This window comes from Coturnix japonica, chromosome Z, assembly GCF_054131305.1.
Source record: "Coturnix japonica strain WE chromosome Z, WE-NBRP24, whole genome shotgun sequence".
Classification (NCBI taxonomy): domain Eukaryota; kingdom Metazoa; phylum Chordata; class Aves; order Galliformes; family Phasianidae; genus Coturnix; species Coturnix japonica.
In genome coordinates this window covers 40,736,615-40,763,531 of record NC_140702.1, presented here as the reverse complement: position 1 = coordinate 40,763,531, position 26,917 = coordinate 40,736,615, and the positions used below count along the sequence as shown (strand labels likewise).

At 39.7% G+C, this 26,917-nt stretch overlaps 1 protein-coding gene across 19 annotated transcripts in view; it reads right to left on the bottom strand.

Annotated features, from left to right (window-relative positions):
* Nucleotides 1-26,917, bottom strand: part of TRPM3 (transient receptor potential cation channel subfamily M member 3) — a 399,190-nt gene that overhangs the window by 39,874 nt on the left and 332,399 nt on the right. For 4 of the 19 annotated variants that reach the window (XM_085529722.1, XM_015849133.3, XM_085529720.1 and 1 more), the window contains exons 9-19: nucleotides 25,884-25,956; nucleotides 20,775-20,875; nucleotides 18,930-19,064; nucleotides 17,215-17,265; nucleotides 11,201-11,236; nucleotides 10,915-11,055; nucleotides 9,472-9,501; nucleotides 7,064-7,353; nucleotides 6,105-6,333; nucleotides 3,479-3,646; nucleotides 2,545-2,670 (exon numbers count right to left, since the gene is read on the bottom strand). In XM_085529722.1, coding sequence (XP_085385848.1) covers nucleotides 2,545-2,670; nucleotides 3,479-3,646; nucleotides 6,105-6,333; nucleotides 7,064-7,353; nucleotides 9,472-9,501; nucleotides 10,915-11,055; nucleotides 11,201-11,236; nucleotides 17,215-17,265; nucleotides 18,930-19,064; nucleotides 20,775-20,875; nucleotides 25,884-25,956 — 1,380 coding nt within the window. Of the gene's footprint in view, nucleotides 1-2,544; nucleotides 2,671-3,478; nucleotides 3,647-6,104; nucleotides 6,334-7,063; nucleotides 7,354-9,471; nucleotides 9,502-10,914; nucleotides 11,056-11,200; nucleotides 11,237-17,214; nucleotides 17,266-18,929; nucleotides 19,065-20,774; nucleotides 20,876-25,883; nucleotides 25,957-26,917 lie in introns of those variants that run through there. The other 15 variants (XM_085529723.1, XM_015849135.3, XM_085529721.1 and 12 more) reach the window with 8 other exon arrangements.

Here is a 26,917-nt window from a genome sequence, read left to right as displayed (position 1 = left end):
TTAGTCCTGCTGTTATGACCATAAGCTCTTCACAGTGAAATGTACGTGCTGCATGTAGACTTAACACGTACTCACAAAGAACTGGTGTGGAAATGGTACACAGCTGGGTGGATATACAATCTGCCTCTTCCTGCACAACCTCTTGTACCCTGCAGTGTGCAGGAAAATGCTGCCTCCATGTTAATTGCTCCAGAGCAATCATTTTCTGCATTGAAAAAAGTGTTTAGTGCCTTTGAATTATAGATTTTTCACCTGCTCAGTGGTACTTTTAGGTGAACAGGAAAAGGAGATAAAGAACAAGGAGCTCAGTCCTCCTGACTGCTGACCACAGCAAAAGATGGAGAGTGCTGGAGCAGTTGCATGACAGAGGCACATGAAGATTCTGAGCTTCATGAGGAAGAAATTCCTTGTTATAGAGAGGGCCAGTGTTGGCCCTTCTACTGCATGAGCCCCAGCACCTCACACTGCTGTTTTTTTTCATATGGGCTGCAGTGGTGCCTCACTTCGTGAATGTGAGATACTGCAAGCACCACTGTACCCCAAGGGGTGGGTGAGTGGGAGGTAGGTATGACTGCACTGGTGTTCAGCCATTCCTAGGGTAAGAACCACAGTTTTATATAAGCATACATACTATGGGTAAGATACATGTATGCCCAGAGGACAATATAACCAGTTTAATTGCTGATAGTCCTGACTCAAGACTACAAGTACCCATGGAAATCCATACCTTCTATTCACTGTGGAAAATTAGAACAAAGCAGCAAATGAAATATCTTCCAAGGGACTCTGAAAAATTATTCTGTATTGTGAAGTAATACTGTTTACTGGGCAAATACTGTAAGAGAACAATTAGGCACCAAATAAGGATTCTGATGTTTCTAGTTACTGCTTCCAGAAACAGTGTTATTTTGGGATGAGGCTAGACCACTGGCATTTCTGAACAGTCAGAAATCTAGCAGCTAAACATAAAATGTCCCTGCCCTTCATATTTTTGTGCCCTTCTGCTCTAGTAGGTCTTAATACATGGGATTAATAACCAGTAGCTCCATCCATAAATTGAGGTAAATTGCTTGGTGCCGAGGGAGTGGTGATGAGAGCAATATTTGAGATTGGTTTTGTGACTAGCTGCTATAAGAAAAGCCTGTTGCCTAGCATCTAGGTGTTAAAGAAATGTGTGCCCAGCACTCTCAAATATCTTCTATGAAGCTAAAAGCAGGTGCGAGTAACGAGCAGTTTATAGTGAATAAGCTATTCATCTTTACATAGTATAGCCAAATATTCACCTACATATCAGATTCTTTGGGAGGAACATCATAAAATAAACACATGCTCTGCACCCATGTGGGGACTTACTTCATTGTTGTTGTTGTGATTGCATTATTCTGTGCAAATTAAGTGTTAAAACAGTGAAAAAAATTGCCTTAGCTTGTGTGTACCTCATCTACACTGCACAAATACAGTCCAAATGGAGCAAACAAATAAAACTTTAATAATCCTTTTAAGAATCTAATTATTAGTCCTGAAAAGAAAAAAACATGGAGAAAAACGTGCACTTTATTTTGAATGCAGCCGGTCAAAATTAAGGTTAGTCATCAAACCAAAACATCAGTTATTAAAATAGATTATTTTACAAATGCTTTGGAGCGAGTGTTACAGATAATCTTAATGGGCTGAGTATTATTAGCGTGGCTAAAGTGGACCTTCCCAAAGGCGTTTCCCAAATGGCCTTTAAGATGTCCTTTTTAATATGGCAGGTCAGTTGGTCAGGCAATTTGATTAAAGTCAGGACAACTCAAGTTTTACTTTTTTTTTTTTTTTTTTTTAAATATTTAAAACATGCCAGTAGGAAAACTTATCCTGACATAGTGCCTGAAGAGAACTAAGTATCCAACAACAGAGAGACATGCAAATGTTTCCGATTATTTATATATCCCTCCTCACCAAGGGAAGGCATAGCTGGTACTATATCAAAACCTATCTGAAGAAGTCTACCCTACAGATTAGATGGGGAAAAAAAACATAGCTAAGAAGTGTTCCAAAGATCTTGCATCTTTTCATTGTGAACTTCATGGGAATATTCCTTTCATTTACAGAAAAAGGTGAGTCTCTCTGAAACGAGAACAATGCAACAAATTTGAAGGAGTAGAAGGGCAGAGTCAAGGATAGGAAAGAGCAATAGGACTGCCAGCACACTGAAAGGGGAAGGGAGGGAAAATCTAAGATTAATCTGGTAAAGAATACATAGTTTGGTTCATCACTTCCTTGTAGCAGGATTCAGAAGGTAAAAAGGGAAGACAGCACTGAAGACAAGAAACCAGGAGCTGGTTTAACTGTAGAGAGACGGAAATGAATTCCTCCCCAAATCTCTCCCTAGAGCCAAGAAAAAAGGCAGTTTATGAAGTGCTTATTTGATTTGAATAGGCACTTCATGAGTGGATCAGAAGCCAGGAGTAGTAAATCGCAGTAATAGCTAATGAGTGCAGAACAGAACAGCCCATTGTGGCTATTCTGGCTTCTGGTCCTTCCCAACAGCCAAGTTCTTGCCTGCAAACGGGTCCTGTAGGTGGGTCTTGTGGGCTGCTCCTTCAGCTTGCATGTGTACTGGGTCTTGTAGGCAGGTCCTTCTGCCTGCCTGCAGACGGGCTCCTGGGGGCAGCTCCGGCTGTTTGCCTGTGGGAAATAGCCCTTTTTTTTTTTTTTTTTTTTTTTTTTAGGAAAATCCCTTTTACTTCTTCATCCTACTACTTCATCCTGATCTCAAAAGACTAGTTTAAAGCCTGTCAAAAGGCAGCAGAGTCGAAATTACAGTAAACCAAACCAAACTAAGCTGAGGCAGGTCTGATAACTTCTGGTAGCTGTATAGTTTCCACTCATGATAATTTTAACTCCCGATACTTGTACAATGCTCAGAGCTTTAGCTGTCTGGTTCTCTTTGTCTTGTAAATTATTAATCTAACTTTCCTTTCAAGGTTTTTTCTGAGCTACAGAAACTCTTACCAAGTACTGAGCTGTCTAGCTACTTGCCAGTGTCTTCAGTTCATTAAAAACTGCATGTTTTAGTGTAAGAGGCATTGACTACAAATTCATAAAGAATTTTGGAAAATATCTTCATGACCTAAGCAAATTTCTAGTTTCCACACGATTCTAGGCATTTCCATCTGAAAAATAAACAGTGTGCATCATTAATACTAGAGAGGCCCACTTCGTTTATCATGGTTGAGTGCTGAAATCTCTTGAATTTATTTCAGATAGCGCAGCACTGAATGAAAATATGAAGACATCACATTATAAAAGTGATGCTTCAACATCACTGTGTCCTGCTGCAACATTAGGACACAACGATGTTTGATTTGCACCAAAGAGACAGAAGAGTTAGGAGCAGCCATCTATCACCTGCCAAATGCATTAAATGACCAGCAGCACCCACAGAATAGCAATCTGAGGGCAGTAAGTCTGGCGATTTGTTGTCAGCTCTTACTGTGAGTTCCATGTCTTCCTCCTCTTTTTCTTTCACTGGCTTTTCTGGTTCCTCTGGCTCCTTCTCCTGAAGATGGATCTCATTGGCCTGAGACATGTAAGGCATATCATCTTTGTTCTTGAACTCCAAGCTGAGGATTGAAGGAGGAAGTAGAATTCCTAGAATTACCTAAAGCAATAATAATAATGACAACAGTAATCATCACAATAAACAGATTACAATCATGATGGTTACTTAGTGTCAAATGGAACAGCTCCCTCAGGACATCTGAGAAGAGGAATACACTAGTGAATGTGAGTTTCTATGGCAATAGAGTATTTGTCACTTGGGGTAATGTTTTCAGATCTCTGTAGTGAAACAAAGCGTGTAACTTCTATTAACACTGATAGGAGTGCTATGGCTAACTGCCTCTCCCGAATGTCTGCTTTCTCATCATATGCGTATTACATATCAGGATGCATTTGCAAAATACTTTGTAGGGTAAATTACATATGGAACCATGGATGTGTTCAGACTTCAGAATTGCAGATTTCTGCATTTTATGTAAAAGGGAATGTCACTGTAAATGACATGCAAGCATTCTTCATTTCTACAGAGAGGGTTAACACATCCATGTTTAATGTATGCAGGTAGTGAAGGCATGAATGTGTGGATCTGAGGAGATGAGGCACAGCCAGTGATAGCAAATGCTGTTGTACTCAGTTATGCAGTCCCCTTAGATTTGGCTTCACTAGCCAGGCAGCCCACATTATGCTTACGCTAACGTCAGCTCCTTCTTTTCTGCCTTGTCTCTCTTATGCAGAGGGAATGCAGAAAACACTGCATTTCTCTTGTATGGATATATGCAATGAACAACTCTTGGCATTAACTCTGTAGAAAAACTGAAGAAATATTGTAACAAGAAGAAGTGGACAGTCTGTACTCACAAGCACAACTATTTCTGCTTGTGCTGTTATCTTAGGAAAAGAAATTCCTTCATATGTCTCTCCCTAACTGACAGTGAAACCAGACATCAGCTTGTCAGCAGGTCATTGGTGGTGACTGCACATGTTCCTCACCAGTAACACTCGCTGACTGCACTGCAGTTAGATGCACGGAGGCCATGTCGTGCTGTGGACAAGCTGAGTGATGGCCTACCCGTGCTGCTCCTGCACCCAGCTCTTTGCCAAGGAGGCTCATAGCAGAGCCAGCTCCCTGGGGGCTGCTTGATCTGGAGAGGATTTGAATCTGAAAGGATACAAAGAGCCTCTCCCCTTCCTGATGGTGCTGCACCTCTTGGTGGGACTCTTAGGAAACAAGGCTCTTGCCTTTTGCCAGTTTCAATATGAGAAAATTGTTTGTGGGAAATAGTCTGTGATTCATGCTTGTAAATTAATCTCCTTGCCGTGCTGCTTCTTGTTCATGTAGCTTGCTTTACCTTTAAACAGGCTCTGCTAATGAGCTCTAGTGAAATAAAATACAGTCTGTGAATTGAGTAAAAGATCCTTTTGAGGCCCTCCTGTTACGAGAAGCCGAAAAGAAGCATCTGTTAGCTTTGGTTATTCACTGTGAGAGGAAGGTCTGTTTTATGGCTTAAGAGCTGTAAACATGAAAGCATGCTGTGGGAAATGAGGTCCTGCTGGGATCCTACCTGCCCAGGTGGACTATTTATGAAGCTGAACATGGGCCAGAGCAACAGAACCCAATGAGGGTACAGGACCTCTCAGGAAAATAGCAAGGATGCCTCCAAACATGAATATGTTTTCTGTCTGTAAGCAGAATGACATTTAAGCACATCTCCAGCGGGAGGGCAGGGAGAAATCCTACTAGTCACGCCCATTCATCACTGTTACTGGATTAGACCCAGAATGATAATGATGCATGCACTTAACAGCACTCTCACCACTGCTGAACAAACTGACTGAGCTATTACCACTTCTCAAACACAAATCACGTGGGAGAGAGAAGCCTTTCCCTGAAAGCTTTTCTCTATCAGAGGGAAGAGGAGGCAATTCCTGGCTTTGTGGTGACTGTTGAGCACAGCAGGATGGTGAAGGTGAAAGAGGCCAGTTCAGGCTTCTTCTGGACAGAAATTCACTTCACAGAACCCACCTTGCTCTGTTAGCAGTTTTGTGGGTGGAAATAAAGCTTAAGCAGCTTTAGAAATTGGATTATCCTCCAGATCCCCTCGGGTAGTCCCTCTGGGTCAGTCATCAGGCAGAGCAGCTGGGGACTGCAAGAACATTTGTGCTGCTTGCTCTGGCCTCTTCTGGGGAGGGCTGCTGGATCAGCACCTTTCACTAGCAGTTAATTCACTTTCACATTCTTCTTCTTTATTTATGTTTCAGAAGCTTGCCTAACTCTGCAGCGTACTAACCTGGCTCTGTTCTCTTTCTGGTAACTCTGACTTGGGAAGGGGCACTGAGAAAGATAATAAAAACCTAAATAATGAACTTTGAGCTTGGTTTAGTGACAAGCTGCCTGCTGAAATGATGAAGACGGGAAGAATATATTCTGTTTAATGTCACTGTGAATAAGCATTCCAAAGTAATGTTCATTGAGACAGTTATTACTGATGTTCTGCAAGCCCCGTCATCATCTATTAGAACTCCTCTGGCTGTTAATTCAATTTTAAAACAGTGCTGACCTTTAGGCCAGAATTTTTGCGCATCCGGAGACGACCCATCCACATGTCTGTGAGCAGCATTTGGCTGCAAGTGTGAGCAATGAAGTCTCTGTGCTTGGCGGCCACTGCAAGCTGCAGGCATGTGGCATTGCTCCAGTTCTTCAGCTCGTAGGTCAGCAGTTTCATTGCCAATTGCTCATCCTGTTTGTATGACTGGTCCAACAGCTCCACTGCCAATTGGCCAAAGTCCCTGAAAAAGAGGGACATCCGATCATTCCTGTTAGCTCATGTGATCTGCTGCAGAAATCACCACTGAGTAAATGACAGCTTCTGCAAGGGGTGCATCACCATTGTGCAAATCATGATGTTGACTGCACACACATTAATGGTAGGGATATATATAAGTAGCCCAGCTTAGCTGTGCTGAGCACCCACACCTACCAGCTGTCTGCTCCCACCTGCCTGCCCACTTCCCTGACATTTGTTGGTTGAAATCCATTGGTTATCTGCAGCCTGGAGACAGCATCTCTGCTGTTTGCTCATGATGTTATGATCGAGCCTCTTGGAAAGAGTAGTGACCAACACCCTTTTCTGAATTCTCACCATTTTCAATGTCTCAGACTTCCAATATCAGAGAGGATTGCTTTGAAATTTAGTAGTCAGCTTGATCACCTAAGTATGAGCTGTTGGTTAATCACAACTTCTTTCTGCATATGATCAAAACAATTTCAGCAGTTCTTCTGTTTGAGATGAACAGAATGCCTAGTGAGGGCCCAGACAGAACACATGCAGTACAATCACTTAGGAAGTCATACTGCTAGCAACACTGCATCTTTTGCAGACAGGTTGTTTGAAAATCAATTAGACTTTCCCTGAAGAGGCTGCACTTCCCTTGTCATTTAAAAGTGAAAGGCAAGATCAACAGCCTCTCTATTTTTTTTTTACTTCACCTAAGAAAGTGCATATGGAAGAAAATCTACCTCGAATTATGGTTCAGCTCTTGGGATATGTCATCCACCATGTCATTTTCTGATGCTTCATGGGCCATGGCTTTGCAGAGTTTGCAGGCCACCAGTGCTTTAGCCATAGCCTCCTCTCCATGCTGCCAAAAGAAGAGGGCCATCTTCTGGCGCTTCATAAGCACTGCCCACACCATCAGCTCGTGGAATGGAAAGGGAAAATGATTTATCTCAGGGTCATCCAAATCAATATCAACTTCTTCTTCTCTTTTCTTAGTTGTTTTCCTCCCTCGTCGTAAAGGGACATCATCCTGTGAGAATTGCAGAGCAATGAATTCAATCTATGCACACAATATTTTGGAGTCAGTGCAAGAGAGGTCAAATACATTACCTGCAATGCAATCCCTTCGTTATTTTTCTCTGGATAAAAAATTTAACACCATCAAACAATGGCTATAAGTATGGGTTCATGCACAGTAATGAAGAAGCCAATAAACCTATACCTATACTTTGGACTCTGAACTGCCCTTACTTCCTGAGAACATAAAGCACCATTGAACAATGCCCAGATACATTTTGAAATAGCCACTATTAAAATAAAGTTAAGCATTTACTTCAATTACTACATTATAATGCATCCACCTTGTTCCTCCTATGGGCAATACATATCCAAGGGATGTTCTCATCTACTTAAAACATCCTGCTTATTCCTAATATTTTCTCACTGTACTTTCTCAGTAGAGTCAGAACCAACTTTCAACACTCCCATTTTGTATTTCTACTATGTTTACCCATTCTTTCTTCAGTTCTATGTTGCTTTTATAACTAGACTTCATGATTTTGTTTCTATCATATTTTAGCCAAACTGGACCATTCTGTGGATAAAGAATTTGCTGGGTGGTTGTAGACAGAGAGTTGTGGCTCTGTGCCTAGATGAAGGCTGGACACAAGTGGGACTGAAGTCCTCAGCATCTTTACCAGTGACTGAGCTGGATTGAGTGTACCCTCAGCAAATTTGCTGATGACACCAAGCAGAGTGGTGCAGTTGATACAGCAGAAGGAAGGGATGCAATCCAGAGGAACATTGACAGGCTTGAGAAGTGGGTTTATATGAACCTAATGAGGTTCTAAAAGGTTTGAAAGTCTAGAGTGTTGTACTTTGGTCGGGGCAATCCCAGATATGTCTATCTACAGGCTTGCAGAACTCCCCAAGAGCAGCTGTGTGAAGGACTCAGGGGTTCTGGTGGATGAAAAGCTTGATATGAGCCAGTAGTGTGCACTTGCAGGCCCACTGCATCGTAGTCTACATCAAAAGAAGGGGGTCCAGGAGGGTGAAGGGGGGTCATTGTCCCCTTCTGTTATGCCCTTGTGAGGTTCTGTCTGGAGCACTGTGTCCAGGCCTGGGGCTCCCAACAATGGGAGGATGTGGGACTGTTTAACAAGGTCCAGAGGAGGGCAACTAAAATGATCAGAGAGCTGGAGCACCCCTCTTATGAAAAGAAATAACAAATGAGAGAATTGGGCTTGTTTAACTCGGAGAAGATAAGATGTTGGTGAGCACTAGCTGTGGCCTTCCAGAACCTGAAGGGACATTTTAAGCAGGAAGGGAGAGATTTTTAACACTGTCCAAAAGCAAAAGGACAAGGGAGAATAATTTGAAACTAAAAAAGGGGGAAGATTTGGTTATCATTTAGGAGGAAAGTCTTTACTCAGAGGTGGTGAGGCGCTGGACTGCCCAGGGAAGCTGTGGCTGCCCCATCGCTGGAGCCACTCAAGGCCAGATTGGACGGGGCCCCGGGCAGCCTGAGCTGGTGGGTGGCAGCCCTGCCCATGGCAGGGGGTTGGAACTGGGTGATCTTTAAGGTCCCTTCCAGCTGAAGCCATTCTATGACTCTGTGATTTTAGACAGTTTTATCAGACAAGCTGACCTGTTCCATGCCACGCCTGCAGACAGCAAAATGAAAGTCATAGAACAAAACAAACAAACAAGAAAATACCACAATCTTTGAACTATCAGGTAGCTAGAGCTGCCAACAAAACTGATGAAAACTTGGCCCATGTAAAGATTTCTGTCTCATCCAACGGCAGTGGAATCCTTTTTAAGCTACCTAGTGATCTGACTGAAATATGGCACAGGCTGATAGACTGTAACAATTTGTTTAATCTTTACCAGAAAAAAATTGATTCACAGAGGGGGCAGAGCCTTCTTTTCTTACGTCTACCTGATAGAATTCTTTTAAGAAATATTTCTAAATCTGAGCCTTGCATAATCAAGTTATCTGGATGAAAAACCAGTGCGGTACAAATCTCCTGCACCACCTGAAAACAGCTATGGGTGCCTTCATTACAGTGTACCTAAAAATTATCTTGATTTAATTTAGATTTGTCAAAGAAAGAAAATACATTAAAATTTATCACAGGTCACCTACCTCCATTCCCAACAGTTTCAGGGCTTTTGGCTGTACGAAAAAGTTAAAAAAATGTTATTTCTCCCAGAAGGGTGAAGAAAAATCACAACTGTATGTGTATATATATATACTTGCATGTGTAACACGTAATGTATAAGATAAAATATAGAGTATATAGCATACAATGTATAATATGGGATGAAATTCTCTCACTATAATGAAATATTATTTGATATACTCCACATATATAAATAAAGTAAATAACAACATATATGTGTTTAACTCTAACTTGAATTTTACTCTATTTCACCATAATGAACAACAGAAAACACACATTTGGATTCTAATGTGAATTCCATTTGCATGGGGGCTGTTCTAGGAGAAAGAAGATGGGAATTACTGCTAAGAGTCACTGTCATGAGTGAATTTCTCTGGAGTGCTTTACTATTTTGGCCATTTTCTTTTCACACCTTCACTGACTGTTATGAAGCTGCTCTATGTTTTGTGCCAGTGTCTGTGAAGTCTCTACTGAAATGATTATCCCAATGAAATATGGAAGTCTCTCCCAGCAGCTACAATTACTGTCATTCCTCTCAATAGTGAAGTATGACAACGTGAGGCAAAAACGAACAACTCTCTTCTCATGTGTTTGGCTGCAAGCATTCCACAGAGCTGTTGCTCTTTATAGTGTCTTAGGACGGTATTTAGTAGTGTGTGTTGCTAAGATCTGAACTGAAGCATGAAATGAAAATGTGAAGCAAAAATAGGCTAAGAACTGCAAATCTTACTGGCAACAGTTAATCACACTTTGCTTCAAGTTGAATTGGGTCAGTGGCATAATGGATGACAACAAATACCTTTGATGCTTTAGAAAGATAACAAATTTACTTTGGATTCACAGTACTGAAATATATTAAACAAGAAAACTCCAAAAATGCAGAATGGTATTTTTGACAAGAACTCACTGACTTGGCTGATGCCACATACAGCCAGTAAATCCTGTTTTGAGTTATGTGTTTCTTTGCCCTCATACCTTCAGGCCACAGACTAAAGGATGAGTTCTGAGATAGTACATGCATCTCCCAAAACACGAATTTTCTCAAGTCTAATTCTGTTATAGTCCTATTGAACCAAAAGACTCTCAGTCTTTCCAATGCAGCATTTGGACAAAGCCAGAGGAATGTGCTTTATACCCTGGTCTCATCAGGGAAGCAGAACACCCCAACCCAATTTTTTTCCTTTTTTTTTTGTTTTGTTTTGTTTTGTTTTGTTAAACTTGTTAAAAAATCCAATTGACTGTAGTGCATTGCAGTGAAATAAGTAAGTAGAAGTAGTGGAAATCAATCTGTAGATAGAATAGTGCATGCATGTGGATTTCCTCCTAAGCCTGGAACCATCCAAGAAACTACTGCAACTGCTGCCAATGGGTGCAATCATACAAGTGACAAAAAAATTGCTCCTTACCCTCTTGGGCCCAAATAAATTGTGGTACAGTGTTCTGAATCGTTTTCGGGTGTAATTGCAGCGATATGCTCCTCCCATCAGGTACTCTATCACCAAACCAATATCAATCAGGCTTATTCGATAATCAGGAGGTAAATTTCCCTGTAACAAAAATAAGAAGGATTGTGGGGGAGGAAGAGATGATTATTATTGGCATCGTTAAATACACTTTATAATGATGTTAGAATAAAATAAATTAAAATAGTTAAAAACGGGAATGTATTATTATGCTGGTTAATTAATTCACCTTAAAATAGATCCAACCGAAACCTGGATATTCTCGCTTGGAAAGAAGACATAAGTTAAATAAGAAGGTGAAGAACTTGTAGTAACAGAAGATAGCGTCAGTACACAGTACTCATTCTTCAGCTGGGGAAACAAGGAACACGACTGCAGAACAAAAAGCATGAGGATCAGCGCACTGGAAAGGTCAGGCACAGTTGCTGAGCTCTAGTCTTGTCAGACAGCACCTCTGCTGCACCATCTGTACTCCACATCTCTTGTCCTGGCATCTCTCATCTCTGCTGGCATCTCCTTGCATTGCCTCCTCTGCACTGCTGAGCCACTGTGAAGTGACATCATGTGATATTGATTGTTCACAAGAAAGCATCTCTTGCATGTGATCTTCCCATCCTCCATATTCCAAGAAAGAAAAGATGGAGGAGAAGAGACTTGTTATCTACTCTAGAGGAATTACACATTTCTTCTGGGAATTATGCACAAATAAACTAATATCTTTGCTTAAATTTCACAGTTATTACACGGACAGTATCTGTATATACAAAAGTAAGTATGAAAACTGCAGAAAGCAAAACATCTCTAGTTAATTCCTTGGGGTTTTGGTTGAGAAGAAAAATATATGCCTAGCAATTTTCCTAGATGAGCTCTCCTTGAACTCCCAGGATATTTTACTGAAAACTCTTCCATGTACAGTATAACTGCTACCTAATTTTCAGCTTTGCCAGGGAGTTTTGTCCCATAAAGGAGTGTTGTAATTGCAGCAGGGGTCGTTAGCAGGATCCTGCAGAATATGTTTATCTGCTTACTCTTCAGTTTCTGTTCCTTTCTGTTAAACAGAATGTGAATATCCAATGACTTTGGCACACACCTCTATTTTCAAACAGAAAAGAAATTGTAAACATATCTATGTCTTATCACCCTTACTCTGTGAATTCCCTTGCACGTAATCATGGTACAAGTTGTCATATGTGCATGGCTTGCTAAGCTCTGAAAAATACCTCAATAACAGAGTGTCTCTTCCTGCATATTGGCCTGAGTCTGCTTCTGAATCTAGTGGACAATTCTGTTCTCCAGTAACAGTAGGTCTGACAAGACACCTGGGAGGAGAAGTGCTCCTGGGGCTCTCTGGTGGCAGAACAAGATCCTGCCTGCTCTTCTGTTTCCTTGTGGAAATTCTGCAAGGGAAACTGATCCAGTTTCAGGAAAGAGCTAATGGGAAGGGACTGCCTACAGGTAAAATTTCCCTTCTTCTCTAAGTCACTGCCAAGTTACTTGGACAACAGTTCATAGTTCAGCAAGCAGTTCCCCCTCAGCAAAGAAGCCACAACTTAGAAGACTGTGAATAGGTCACCCAGATCTGCAGATCTCATTAAGGACTCAACCCTGTCCTATATGTCACTTTGCAAGAAAAGTGGCTACAAATTTAAGGTGGAAAGAGAGGTAAGTTATCCTTCTGTGAATCGCAAGTGACAGCTTTGGAAAGATGAGAAAATAACTCTAGTAAAAAAAATTAACTAAATTGTACAGTCAACACTGCAGAAGGACTACAAAATTGTAATTTTTGGCTAAAAAAAATTCAGTCCACTTTCAAAAAATAATCACATTATCTGTAATGATATACAGTGCAGATTACTGTTAGCCTGTAGCTGTTTTTATGTGATCATCAGAAGAAGGTTAATAATTCACATAGAAAGATTTTATGACAGCCCTGTCTTGTTGGAAATATCTGCGTGCCTGCCTGGCTTCTCTGCAGATTTGCTTATTAGATTCAGAGTAGAGATGCACTAATGGAAAGCAGATGGTACGTGGCTCTGCAGAAGAGATGGAATGGATGCAAAGATTCTCCTTCCTCACCTACTCCAGCCAGGAAGAGGAAAGCTTATTTCAGTCACTGCAAGGCTCTGGCAGCATGCTGAGGATGGAAAGGGGAAGCAGCACCATGGTGCACTGGCACTGGCAGTGGGCAGGAATTCAAAGGGATGGAAGATCAAGCAAATCTAGTGGCAAAAGGTGAGCTACTAACTACATTACAATGTTGTCCCTTGGCGGATCTTCTCCCCTCTTCCTAATCTTGGCCAGTGTGATGGGACAAAGAGAACTATGGTTAGCATATGAAATTAGCTTGTTTGAACACAGTCATTTGTATTCTAAACAGCTCTATGAAAATACAAGATAAATCTAAAAATTAGACCCTGTTTGTTTGTTTTCTAAAATGTTCTCCAGTTTCCAGAATGTTTAAGGTATTTCATCAGAAAAAGGCACTGGCAGAAGGAGTAACCAAGACAGAAGTGTAGTTCTTCAGCTGTAGAACATTAAAACTGAATGTTTTGATGTTATTAATTAAAAAAACCCAAAACCACCACCACCACTAACAACAATACCCCAGATATATTACTGAGAACTTGGGAAATCAAGAAAGCACAATGAGCCTCAGGTTGCATCATGTGCTATAACACGTGACTCTGAATACAGTTGTTAAGATTTCTAAGATTTCTTAAAGGGATGAAAATACAGTTTTTTTCAATACAGTAACTTTAATGGAAGATGTGCCTAAACCTCCTTCCTTGACACCAATGGAAGATTTACCTGAAACACCTTACAATAAATATCTCCTAAAATCACAGCAGGAATACAAGGAAGTGTCTGTGCATGTGCCAAATTGTTTGATACATCAGCAAAATCTCTGAGTGACCCCATTAGTGGTGAGCTGCCTGTAAACAAAACTCAGGTGGGTCAGAACACTTCCATGAACAGCAAAAATGTGGATGGGCTAATTCTAGAGCAGCTGGAGTGGTCAGGAAGAACAGAGGAGAAGGTTGTTTTAGGGGTGTGATTGCAGTTAATAATATCTTAACTTTCTAATGCTGAGACAAACTTTTTAAAGTGCTTATACATTATTCTTTTCCTGGGGGATAAAATCTCCAATTTTGCATTCTGAGGAACTTTCAAAATTCTGTGTAACATCCGTCAGTTCTCTTAAACTGCATACAATCAAAGGCAGTTCAAAATAAAGGACTATGAAAAATATGCATCAGCCCACAGTGAGAACAAGGAGAACGAGATATGTTTATTATGTGCAATTTTTGTATGAGAGAAAAAAAATCTGCTTTTTTTTTTTACACAATTTAGTCAAGATTTTAAAAAATTTTTAAAATCAATTTTTATTTTTTAATATTTATTTATTTATTTATTTATTTATTTATTTATTTATTTTTAAAGCAACCTGTAGAGGGCAGCCTCCACTTACAAAACGGATTTCAGGCACCGCCGCCACTTCCCTTTTCTCTGGGTACATCGGTTCTGACAGTGAAGGAAAAAAGCCGACCCGTACGTTAAACACTGTGCCCCTCGCAGGAAAGTACCGATAAAAATGATGCGGGCAGGTACTGCCTTATGTGTAGTCATGGAACTGAGAGGATCAAATGTACTCAGTTCTCTACAAAGCAGAGACATAAAAAAGTAATTTGCTTTCTTGACACATTCAAAATTTAAGCCCTTTGATTAAAGTAAACTCTTTAAAAGTCTTTCTCCACGCCTCTGCAATTTAATTCCATGGCTCGCAGTTTTCACAGCAATTTGGATGCGGAAATTCAAAGAAAATAAAGTGGTGTGTGTGTGTGTGTACGTGTGTGGTAGCAAACAGGGCGTGGGAATGTGACTTCTGTTGTGCAATGTGGTGCAACTTCTTTGCAGAACCCAGCAGACGGGGCTGTCATTCCAAGCAAAAAAGCTTCCATTAATTTTTATAAGCAGGTAATACAAGGGTACATGGAATAATACTATAATAATACTTGAATAAAACATAATTTGTAAGCATCCATTTTCTATTTGAAAATGCACAGTGACTTAGATGCAAATAACTTCTATAGCATACACTTCTGTGCATACTGTAGATTTTAAAATTGGGATGCAAGAGGAATGGGCATTTGGTATGCGTGACCTTTATGTATTGTCTTGATGTGGCTCACTACATTTCTTGTATTTCCGTTTTGTGATACTGTAATTAAATCTAACAGATCAGTTATTTGGTTTCAATATTTACATATAATAGGAAAAAATTAGCATCAGAGACATGGTGTGGTTTCCATGCATAGTGGGCTCCTTAACTGCCAAATAGTGATGCCTCTCAAGAAGTTATTTCCAGGAAGGTGTCTTCATTTAAACTGGTGTCATATTTGCTGACAGATTTACATCTTGGCTGCCTGGTGAGGGATCTGACTGCTCAGGTTAAGGGCTCTGGTGAGCTGACACACTTCTCTTAGTGAGCTGAGTTTCTTCTTCATCACAGAACAAATGAGAAATGCAGACACAGAGGTACAGTTCTCTAATAAAGGTGCTGGAGGGCGGCCTCAGCATGCCTGTTTTCAAAGCCCCTAACTATATTCTAATATGAGAGCTTGTTGTCTTCATTTAGTGGGAGTTACTGGAGACTTTAAGTGTGGATAGAGGGAAAAAGAAGATGCTTTTAAGGAGAAATCACGATCATCTAATACTTAGCAATCACAGTGGACAAATAATGTCATTAATGTATAATGTAAATACATTTAGTGTCAGTGTCTATTATTGTACACCTAAAAGTAATGAACTTCTTGGACTATTTTCAGACCTTTTTTTCCCCCACAAGAACTCCATAAAAATTATTTCTTATGGACTTGGATAAAGATTAATTTAATTCAATTACTCAATATAGAAATTGCTACATCTTTGAGAAAAGACTTGGAAGGGTGATGCTGGAGGTGGAAAGGAGTTTTGAAAAGATCTTTTAAAGGGAAGAAGATACATTTCTTTCAAACTTGTAAGGGCACGTAAAGAATTGCATGCTTAATAACAAAAAGATCTGTTAACTTGGGCTTTAACAGAAGCAGCCAGTTTAAATGCACTCCAGCTCTTCTCTACTCCAGCCAAGGGGTTGTGCTCATAAGAACCGTTTTTATTTCCTCTGTAGACATTTTTTATCTTCTGATGCCACTGAAAATACTACATAGAAGTGAACAGCAGTGCTGCCATACAACGCACCAAAAAATAAAAATATCAGAACCTAAATGTCGCTACTAATTAGTGTGTAGCCTTAATAGAAATATGACACTGTGAGCATTGCCATTCCCCTTCCCTATTTTCTTTTAGTTCTGATCCGCTGTAAGTGATAGAAGAAATAATCAAAATCTGTGCTCTTGCAAAAATTCTTCATTCCCTTTTCTGTCTTCTCTCCAGCTATTCTCACATACAGAAATCTGCCTTCTCAAGAATGTCAGGCTTGAGGTCCAAGTTATGCAATGAGTTAAGACTGCTGTCTGCATGTGCTCACAGAGAATATTTGGGCTGATGAGGTCAGTTGCAGGGTCAATCTCCTTACTTGATTAAAATACTGAAAGGATGGGAGATTTTCATTTGTTGCTGCTCTTGTAACTCTTTTAATCCTGTGCAACAAATACCTGAAGGTATTTGGAGTCTCCCTGTCACTCCACCTTTTTATGTTTCTGTCCTACAGTTCTAATGGCTCTTTGTACAATTCAAGATGCTCAGAATTAACTTGATAAGGGAGCAGAGGAGACTTGTTCTATCTCTTTCACTACGTTTCTTCTCAGGAAGAGGGCTACATCATACCACGCAACACAGAACAAGGAACAATTTCAACAAACTCAGATCCAACACAGGGGTAATAGCTATTTCACAGACTCAGAAGTTAATTAACAACATGGAAATTAGCACTGATGATAGTCACAGGTATGGAAGAATACAAATAACAGCATAAATCCACAGGGAATATAAGAGCCTACTATTCTGCTAGCAGAAGCACTATAATCCAAGCATTTAAAACCACAGTAAAAGCAAGCCCACTAACTTTCTAATTGTGCATTGTATGCAAAAGGTTAATATTCAGTACATACAAACAAGACATTCTTTAATGGCAGGGGGAGGAGAAGGATCTGGCTGGAAGCTCATGCAATACAGAGATTGTATCTAGCTACAAAAAGCAATCACAACATTCTCTCCAACCTACCGTCTACTGGACTCTCTTACCTTTTTGACATCCCTGACCAGATGATATAAAGTGTTGGACGGTCCATGTCTCTGCAAAGGACAAACATAGAAGAACATAATAGTTTTGCACTGTCCAAAGGCCATGTAAAACTGAATACTGAAAAGGCTGCCTTGGTTTAGCAGTTTAAAAATCATACAACTGAGAACACTTTAAATACACTGCCATCAATTTTTAATTGAATTTGAAAAATCAGTTACAGGAGCAGTATTTCACTTGACTTCTTCTTTGTGAGAAAACCACAAGAACTGCCAGACTGCCTCAGAACTACAGTTCTGTATAGCAGAATTAGACTCAATGTGTTGAGCTTTTGTGTGGGAGTGGAAGGAAGAACAGCAAGCAGGTCTTCCTCTGCTCAGCATCTCCACTTCCACCGTTGGAGGCTCAGTGAGCTCCCAGACCAGAGTAGGAATGATTCACACAATTGTAATTGTATGTTGTATGGAGAAAAAAATAATTTCTGTTGTGTTTTTGACCATTCCTGGTATTTTCAGAGACTCCAGTGGAAGGCCTCCTTGGCTTTGACAGACCATATTTGAGTCACCAGACAAATTTATTCTAAAGATCTTATTTAAGATGTTGAAATTTAGGCTCTCTTCACATTTACTCCTTGCAGAAACTCAGTTTGTTGTAAGAACTACAGGGGTGAACACTAACAAGGAAGCTCAAAGGCTTTCTATTTTTAGTACACAGACATTAGCTGACTGACAAATTTTAAGATAATTAAGATTGGATAGGATGATTTTGCTGTAGGTTGGCATAGTTACTTACTCCTCCCTATTTTGCACAAATTTAACAAATTCTTCTCATATTTTTGAAAGACTGACTTCTGGTCACCATCAATATAAAATGTTTCTGGGTAACTGCCCATTGTGGCAGCTTATAGTGGCAGAGCTTTGAAAAGTACTGGCAAAATAAAATGTTTTGAAAACACCTCAGCTTCCTTTCCATGGGTAAAACTCAGAATCCCAAGAGTTAGACAACACTTAAAGAGATTTTGCAATACCATGTGCCAATTCAAACTCTTTGATTTCTCTCATTAGGCAGTTATGATCTGAATGTCAGAATTTGTTCTGGAGTTGAGATATCAGAAGCAATTTAAACCTGTGCAGTTTCTTATTTATCTTAAGGGTAGAGATAAAACTTGGAAACAGGTTTTTAAAAGTCAAAACTATAATTTTTTGAATATCTTATGAAGACACAGGGAAGTCCTGTACTATAAAGGCACTTGACCCTCCCAAAATCATGTTTTACACAGAAATTCAGAATGTTTTTGCAGAAAATTTACTTCAGTTTTCTAGTGTCTGAGTCTGATTAAGATTTGCAAGATTTCTCAAACCAAAGGGGCTTATATCTTTAGAAGTCACATATCACAATCATACAGCTGCCAGCTTGCTAGTTACTGTCTTCCAGCCAATGCAGCCTGCCTAAACCTGAGGTCCACACTGTTGTAATTACAATGACCAGAAATCAGAAATATTGTGTGAGTTTTAATTCAAGTTCATGAAGTACATACAACAGATTATGTGGGCAAGAGACACTGAGTTCCATTATGTTGAGTGACAAAGCTAAGAGACAACGTGAACTTCTCACATGAAAAAAAGTATTCTGCGTCAGATGTTGGATGCTTTGTCATATGAGTGGGAGGTAGAATAATGAATATATATATAGAAAATTTGCCTTATGTTGGCCCTACCGTATTGTACAATTCCTCTAGTCGGGAGATGGTGAGAAAACGATGCATGCTTACTCCATTTTCTATGAGTAATTTCACAAAATCCACTCTGTCCAACACCAGTGCATCCAGCATCGCTTGCTCAAGAGAGCCCACCTGCAAAGCAAGCGATTAATTCAGGGTGTTCCTAGGCACCAGACACCATATCCTGCTTTTCCTGCCATGCTTGCACAAGCAGGCAAACCCTACAGAATTCTGAGGGTTTATCTGTTATGCTGAGAATGGGATAATCACAGTTTTAGCCTATAGTGGTTTCTCTGATTCAAGGCAAAATCCTGGAAGTGAGTGTCAGAGCATTAAGATAAGCATGATTTAGGAAACCCATAGTTGGGCAGAGGAACATATGAGACTAGTGATGACACCTCCACACTACTCCTTATCTTATTATCATCCTAATATCTTGCTTTTCTGACAAAAATGTTCTTTATATCGGATATATCTGTCATGTATAAGAGCACTCACATTAATTCTAGCTTTATCCTCAGCTTGTGATGTTGAAACTCAGATAAACTTTGACACTCAGGAAATTGAAATAGTTTCACAAATAGCTTTTCTTTGAAGGTCTAAATGAAAGAGGTCTTCTTATGCATAACCTCTCCTTTTACATCTCTTTCAATTTGGGGAGAGATGGAAGGATGAGAACATACTGTGTGCATCCAGCTTCTACCTTGCAAAATGATTGCAGCTTGCAGTATTTATACAAATTTTTTTTGCTATGATGTAGCAGTGAAGATAAGGACAGCTTAATTTCATTTAAATCTCTGCTATGTTGTGTTGCATGCTTTTGAAAGCAAGGGAAAAAGTCTCATTCACTCCATAACTTAAAAGGTAAAGATATTTGAAACTAGACTTCTGGGGCAGCAACCTTTAGAAACTACATAGCATGGGCATTTAAACAGAAGATGTTTCCTTGTTATTATTTTCTTGTAGGAAATGCATATGCTCATGTAAAGGTGGGACTAGGGTATGGATTTTCACAACAATGACAAATTAACTATCATAGTAATGAAAACGGTGATCCAACTAAAACTTCTGAATGAAGATGTGCTGGGTTTTAAGGGTGAAGACAGGGTCTGCCTGGCTTTGCTGGGTGACTTTTACCACTGTAAAAACTGAATCTCAAGTTGGGAGATATTACACTGAAGAACGTACCTCCACTGCCACCTACAAAGTTCAACATCCCCTCTTTCTATAGCATATCTAGAGTAGCTCTATCCATGGTGGCCCAGCAGACAGTGCTGGTTGTGGACCTGTCCCCACAGCTGGTAGCTGGAGCACAGGATAAGGCAGCTGAAAAGCAGGCAGGTCAGTGCAGAGCAGCACTAAGCACAATATTATTACTGGCTCAGGGGCCACAGCTCTCCTGTGGTAATGTCACCTCCCAGTTCTCACATTCCATGTGATAACTTACTTACCACACCCCTGCAACTTCGTTAATTTTAAGTGAAAGACCGTAGGATGAAGAGCAGAAATTTTAGTTTACAACCTGATATTTTAACATGATTGCTAATGGATACTTGTTTTTCTCAGCTGGCAGAATGATTTCTTAATAGCATCAATGTGTTGTTTCCTGTTCTCCTAAAGGTGTGGTCTCAGTGTTAAGGCATTATTAGGTGTCACCATTGCCTTGAATCAGTACACTAAAATGTCTGCAATTTTGTTGCTGTGATTGGGAACTTCAATTGGGAACATGATTCAACATAATTCAAACTGTCTTAAAACTACTATTGCCATAAGAATGGATTTAATGGTATGTAAGGTTTAAGGTTTTTTTTCAGTAGAAGATGCTGCATGTATATACTATACCGGCCACTGCTGCCCATAAATAAAGATCTGACTGCGAGCGATGTCTACTCTGTTCCAGGCTAAAGCCAGGCTCAGCTGGTCGGGAGCAGATGCGTTAGCTCCTGTGTGTACAGAGGGAAGTGTGGGGAGGAGAGGAGACAAAAGAAACAAGACATACTTTTAGACACAGTCAACATGCCACCTTGGTAATTCCTCTAAATCAGAAGTCTCACAGATGTCCCTGCCACTTCTGCAACTGATCTCATATTAAAATAAAGCCAAACCTTCCATTATCCCTGGAATAAAATCCCTATTCTCACACCTAAATCAATGTCTCTCAGATTGTCTCATAAATAAGTTCCCCGCAATCTCCTTTAGAATTTATGTTTGTGGTGTAATGAACTAGTTCTCTTCATCTCAGTTGGGAAGCCAGAGAATAAGCCAGGAGGGATACTGACCTGGTATTGCAATACACATACATTCACCCACACACCTGCACCCACATGTCTATACATGCACAAACATCCAGCAGTTACAGAAAAGTTGAACACACACAGACCAAACCAGTTTAAATAAACATGCAATTTGTGCACTTCTTTTATACATTCCTGCCTGTAAAAGCATAGGAATTCCTCCTCAATTTGTACCTTGCAGTCCTGTTGGGACAGATTTCCCTTTACCCAAGTGATATTCATGTAAAAAAAAACAAACAAAAACCCACCCAATAGTGCTACTTTCTAAGTGTAACATATCACAAATAGTTAGGAGTCTATGCAGTCATTTGCTTGTGGAATGGAGTGCATGTTTTCCCCTTAGTTTTAATGGACACTGTGGGACTTCCCTGTCCTGCTGTGCTTTTTTAGTGTTTCACTAAGGATTTCAAAGTTATTAACTGATTTGTAACAATAAAGCAGTATTTGTGTTTCAGTGTCATGGGGAGAGCTGGCATGAGTGAACTGATCAACTGAATAAATAAGGGGCCTTTCCACATTAACTACCTACAGGCTTACACAGATTAGGTGATAGTATACAGGCTCCTTTCTTAAAGGTATAATACCTCCACCTTTTTCTTGCTTTCATTAAATTTTATGCTGACAAATGGTCCTCATGGAGAGAGGACAAACAAGAGCTTTTCATTACTTCAAAACAGTTCTGTCCTCATCTCAGTACTATTCAAAATCATGAAGTGTTCCAGCAGAAAGAGGACTGAAATTAGAAGCACAGAAAATATACAGCATTATGTGGCAACTGCTGAAATCCTCAATATAAGATCAGTTCAGCAGACCCCATGGAATTTTAGCCTGCACTTTAATTTCCTAACTTGTAACTTTTCAGTCAGTTCACTTTGCTAACTACTTTGCAATTCTTGAAGGAACTATTTGGTACATGGATTATTTGCATTTTATTACAGAAATGAGCTCTGATAAGAAGGCAGGTGATGCAAGAGCAAAAAGATTAATAAAAATGAAGAGAAGAAGAAAAGGCAGTGAAGACAGTAAAACACTTTTTTGTGATCAAGAAGGGACAAGAACATCTTTTGGTTAAGAACAGCGTCTTGTTGCTTTATATTATAGTGCAGTCAAAAGCTCCTATGGGTGATGTCAGTGACATTCAAACCTTTCTAAGTTTCTTATCCAAGTAACATATGGCATTCAAAAACAGATATTTGCTTCTGGGAAAGGCAAAAAGGTAAAAATACCTCAATTGGATATAATAGCATAACTTCAAAATAGAGGGCAAATAAAATTCTCCCTCTTTCCAAAGCAAACAATGCTACCTCTCAAAACATCCTTGGATGTCCTCCTGCCTGTTTGCAAGAAGGGAGCGCCTTGGCAGGATCTTAAGCAAGATCTCTGGAAAGTAGTGGAAGAAGCAAATGGGTGAACCCCAAAACCCAGGTGCACTGATGGCGATTCCACCAACTTGAACCATTTTGCACATATGACTGGGGAGCTCCACCTTCTGACTTAGCTAAACCGACTGCAGATTATGGTCTCGGTAACCAAGGATCCTTCTGGCTTGGAAACCACTTTGGATGGTTTTAGGCAGCCATCTAAAACAGATTATTCTGGTGAGAACTTCATTCACATAAGATAATCTGTCCAACATCTTGGACCAGAAATGCTGTACGTATTGATGATAAACTTTGGTCTATTAACTTGAATCTGCATCCTAGGTGAGCTAGGATCCAGGCCAGAAAATGAGTATCATGCCTTTGCAAGACACTATATTGCTGAAGAAATACAGAACAATATACACCAGCCAAGACTCACCGTGACGAATGTAAAAGTTCTGATGAATTCTTTACCTATAGTCTAAGATGCTTAGTTGTCAGGAATCTCAAAAGTTGAAATGACATAAAACTCATCCATACGGGCAGATACAGCTGTTGGAGATTCACTTCTACAAAGCATTTAAGCACATAAGTGCCCTCTTTGAATCATCGTTTAAAAAAAAGAAGTAGACTAGGGGATATAGTAAACCAAATTTGCTTTCTGCTCTGCAACCTGGCAAATCTTAAATTGTCTTCTGTCTCACAGATACCAACATCTTTGGAGAAAGGGCTGCTTTTGCTGCAAGCACCTTCCTGAAATTTAGTAAATCAATTGGCAGTAACAAAGCTGATAGCAAGAATAGCTTTGGGGGCAGTAACCAGACATCTGGCCTGACTCTGAAATATAGTGGACTAAGGTAATGTTAGGTAATGTTAATCCTTCCGTGTCAGTGATTTCATGGTTGACAGACTATCATACAATCTTCCAAAACCCTATAATGGCTGCTCAGTGAGCATGAATCATGACTTATTCACAGGCTCAAGGCATCCGGAGACATCAGCTCTGCATTAGTCTGACAAGGCTTATCTCAGAAGGTTACATTCCACAAATCACCTATTTTCTGAAATTAATTATTGCAATGAGAAGGGTTATGAAGCACCAGCCGAAACACAAGAGGTGTGCTCCAGACATTGCAACAGTCTCATGAATCGAGATCTTTGATGCCCTTTCACAACACAGACATTTCAGCACTTCTCCATATGCTGCCATTAAATTCCCTATCATACGCTTTCTGCTCAATTAGCAGGATAAAATCTACTACTGTTTGAGTTCCAACTGCTCAAGAGAGCACGAGCAGTTAAGTTGTATCAATAAATACACTTGCTACAAAATCATGCAATCAGAAATTTACTTCCCACATTTGCATGTCTTTCCAAATGAAAAAAAATATATAAATAAATAAAAAGGAGGAATTCACAAACCATATGCTGTTGTGACATCTATGCAGTATAAATTGATAATCAGTTTGCATGCCATTCTCTGGCTTACTGAAGTTCACTTCCAAGAAAGAGATATCTGCTGACAAGATTAAACAAGTGACTCACAAAAACAAACAAGGAAATAATCTCACATATTTAGTTCAGAGTCTGGGGCTTGTGGAAAATCCGGGCCAAGAGAATTCCTGCCTTGGCAGTGTGCCTGAGTCAGATTTAAAGAGAATATTTGTTCACTGTATATTTTACACAGAAAGCAGGAAATGATATTATGTGCTTCCCAGTCTTTGTCCTTCTCCTATTCCCTGAACAAATCTCTCACACCAGGGGTGGGATCAGTATTTAAGTTGTATGTGTCATGAATATAATGGCTGGCAAGAACTGCAAAATCCTCATCAGGCTGCGAGGAAGGAACAAATAAACACACACCAGTTTCATTATGCCATTGCTTTCCACTGCACACTTTTCACATGGTTCTGGAAGGGTGAAAGAGATTAATTCCTGAATTTAAACACAAATTTAAAAATAATTCAGGTCTGCTCCTCAAATCTGCTTACCAGTAAATCAATATGCAAGCGGCTCAAAACTGCCAACTTGGATACCTTGATCTATGAAAACTCCACCTGTCTATCAGCTTGATTTTGTATCAGAAATGTGTACTCACAGAAAAGCAGGATTTCTTTCAGGTTGGGCCAGAACTTTTGTACAAAGACATAATATGCACAAGGACATCTGAATTGCCTAAAGACAAGGGATTTCACCTTTGCACAAACTGATTAAAAAGTTGTATGGACTTTCATTCCCCATGATCAGAAATCTCATGTTAACAAAATATACAGTGGAAACTGACAAATATTATCTTCTTTAAGTATCTCTGTAATCAGAAAGTGCTGATGAACAGGGAATAGTAGGTGTGAATTGTAGTTACACAGACTTGAGCAAGATGCTGCTGCCATCAGCAGACTGCAACATCAAGTCAGGCAAATATCAAAGGAGGTGTCAATATCACTTATACATGTCCAGGCTCCTTGTGAGATAACAGAAATTCCCTAAGACATCATGCACTACTGTTATGAAGACAGAAGGAGGTTTGATTGTTGTGCTGGTTTTACTAAGGAGGAGAAGGGACCAGTCACTAGCAAAAAAGATGCTACAGATCAGAACTAGTCATAGATCCAGAATGCAAACTTAATTCATCCACTCATGAAAATCAGTGCAATTTTAGAAATGGAATTAAAAATTGTGTAAGAGATAAAACAGTCTCTCCCCTGGTCGGGTGAATGTTATTCAGGCCTTCTCTCTTCTTTTCATACAACTTTTCACAGCTTTCACAGGTAGAAACTGAGAAGAAAACAGAGCTCTGGAATGAGCAAGATTAGTTCCCATTACCACTTAAAAACTCAGCAATTCTATTGTTCTTTTGTTATGACTGAATTTCTAGGATGACTAGAGATAACATTCTGCAATAATGGCAGTTTTGTTGTAGGGAGATAACTTCCACCTGTATTTTCCAGTAACCATTGGTCAATGTAAACCTGATAATTTCTTAGACCAGCTGCTTGCGAGTGCTAGCCTTCTAAAGTAACTTGTGAGGGACACAACTTATGTTTCTTGTGACACGTCAGCAATTGCAGGTGGTGAATAAAGAATGAGGAAGGAATAACAGTAGCTATTAGACATTCATGAATAATCTAGATTTGTAAAAAGCAGTTAGAGAAAAAGATATGTTTCAATTTCATGGTAGAAATTTACCTTCTCGATATGGTACATACTGAAAATAAATACAGGTTCCAGCAATGTAGAAACACAGAGTTAATCCATTTGGATTGTTACAGACGCACTGTGAAGTGAAACTCCATTACCTTTTAGTAATGCTGTAAGGATAGCTAAATCAATATCCTGGTGTCCTTCTGATCCCATGCGAAATACTGTGATCTGAAATGTTAAAAGACAACACCATTGTTGAAAATGCTGTAACGTTTTTAAGCATATGTGCTAGATATTATGTATAAGCTTTGAGGCTGTTAGGCAAGATAAACAATTAATGAAGAATGAGAATGAATATTGTGGGACTGTTCTTTCAGGACAATTTAACTCATGATTAAGACTATTCTGAAACATATAGAAGTGTAAATCCCCTTGCTCTTTTTGTTCCTATGGCAATAGATGTTCCCAGTCCTCTGCTTCCAGAAAGGCAAACAAGACTGCAGTCTTTTTTTACTATCTTTTCTTTCCTAAGGCAGCCTATGTTACTGTTTTGATCAGAATAACTGGTAATGTTTTCTTCTTTTGTCACTGCTGACTGGCTCTGTAAAATTTTAATTAAATGATACGCTTAACTAGGAAACTTGTGAACATATTTTATACACATATTCAGGAGCATCTGTAGTCCCTGAATTCCTAAATTTCTACTCATGTAGCACCACTGAATTACAGCAGCATTTGCTGGCAACTATCAGTGCACAAGGAACAGCAGGGAGTAATCGGGAGAGAAAACACTGAAAGTGGTCAAGGCTAAGCTTCAGTTTACCAGCAACAATGCTCCTACAGATTATATCCCAAGAAATTCAGTGCAGCCCTCCTGTAGCACCTATGTTACCTTCACATGGTCCTGGGAGCCCTGGGGTGTTTGTAGGAATGTCAGAGATTTTGGCATCAGCGCCAGTAGTACAACATTCTGGAGACAAGGCAAACTGGGTCCATGGAAACTGTCTTAGCTCACTTAATCAAGTGATTTAAATGCTTCCTAACATAGTGTGATGAAGCATTTACATTAGGTGCCCTCTCTTTACATTAGGTGCCCTCTCCAGTTCAACTGAACTGTTTTCAAATTAGACTTGATTAGACCCTTGAAAGCGTTCCTGAGACAAACCTTAAATGCCATCAACGATACCAA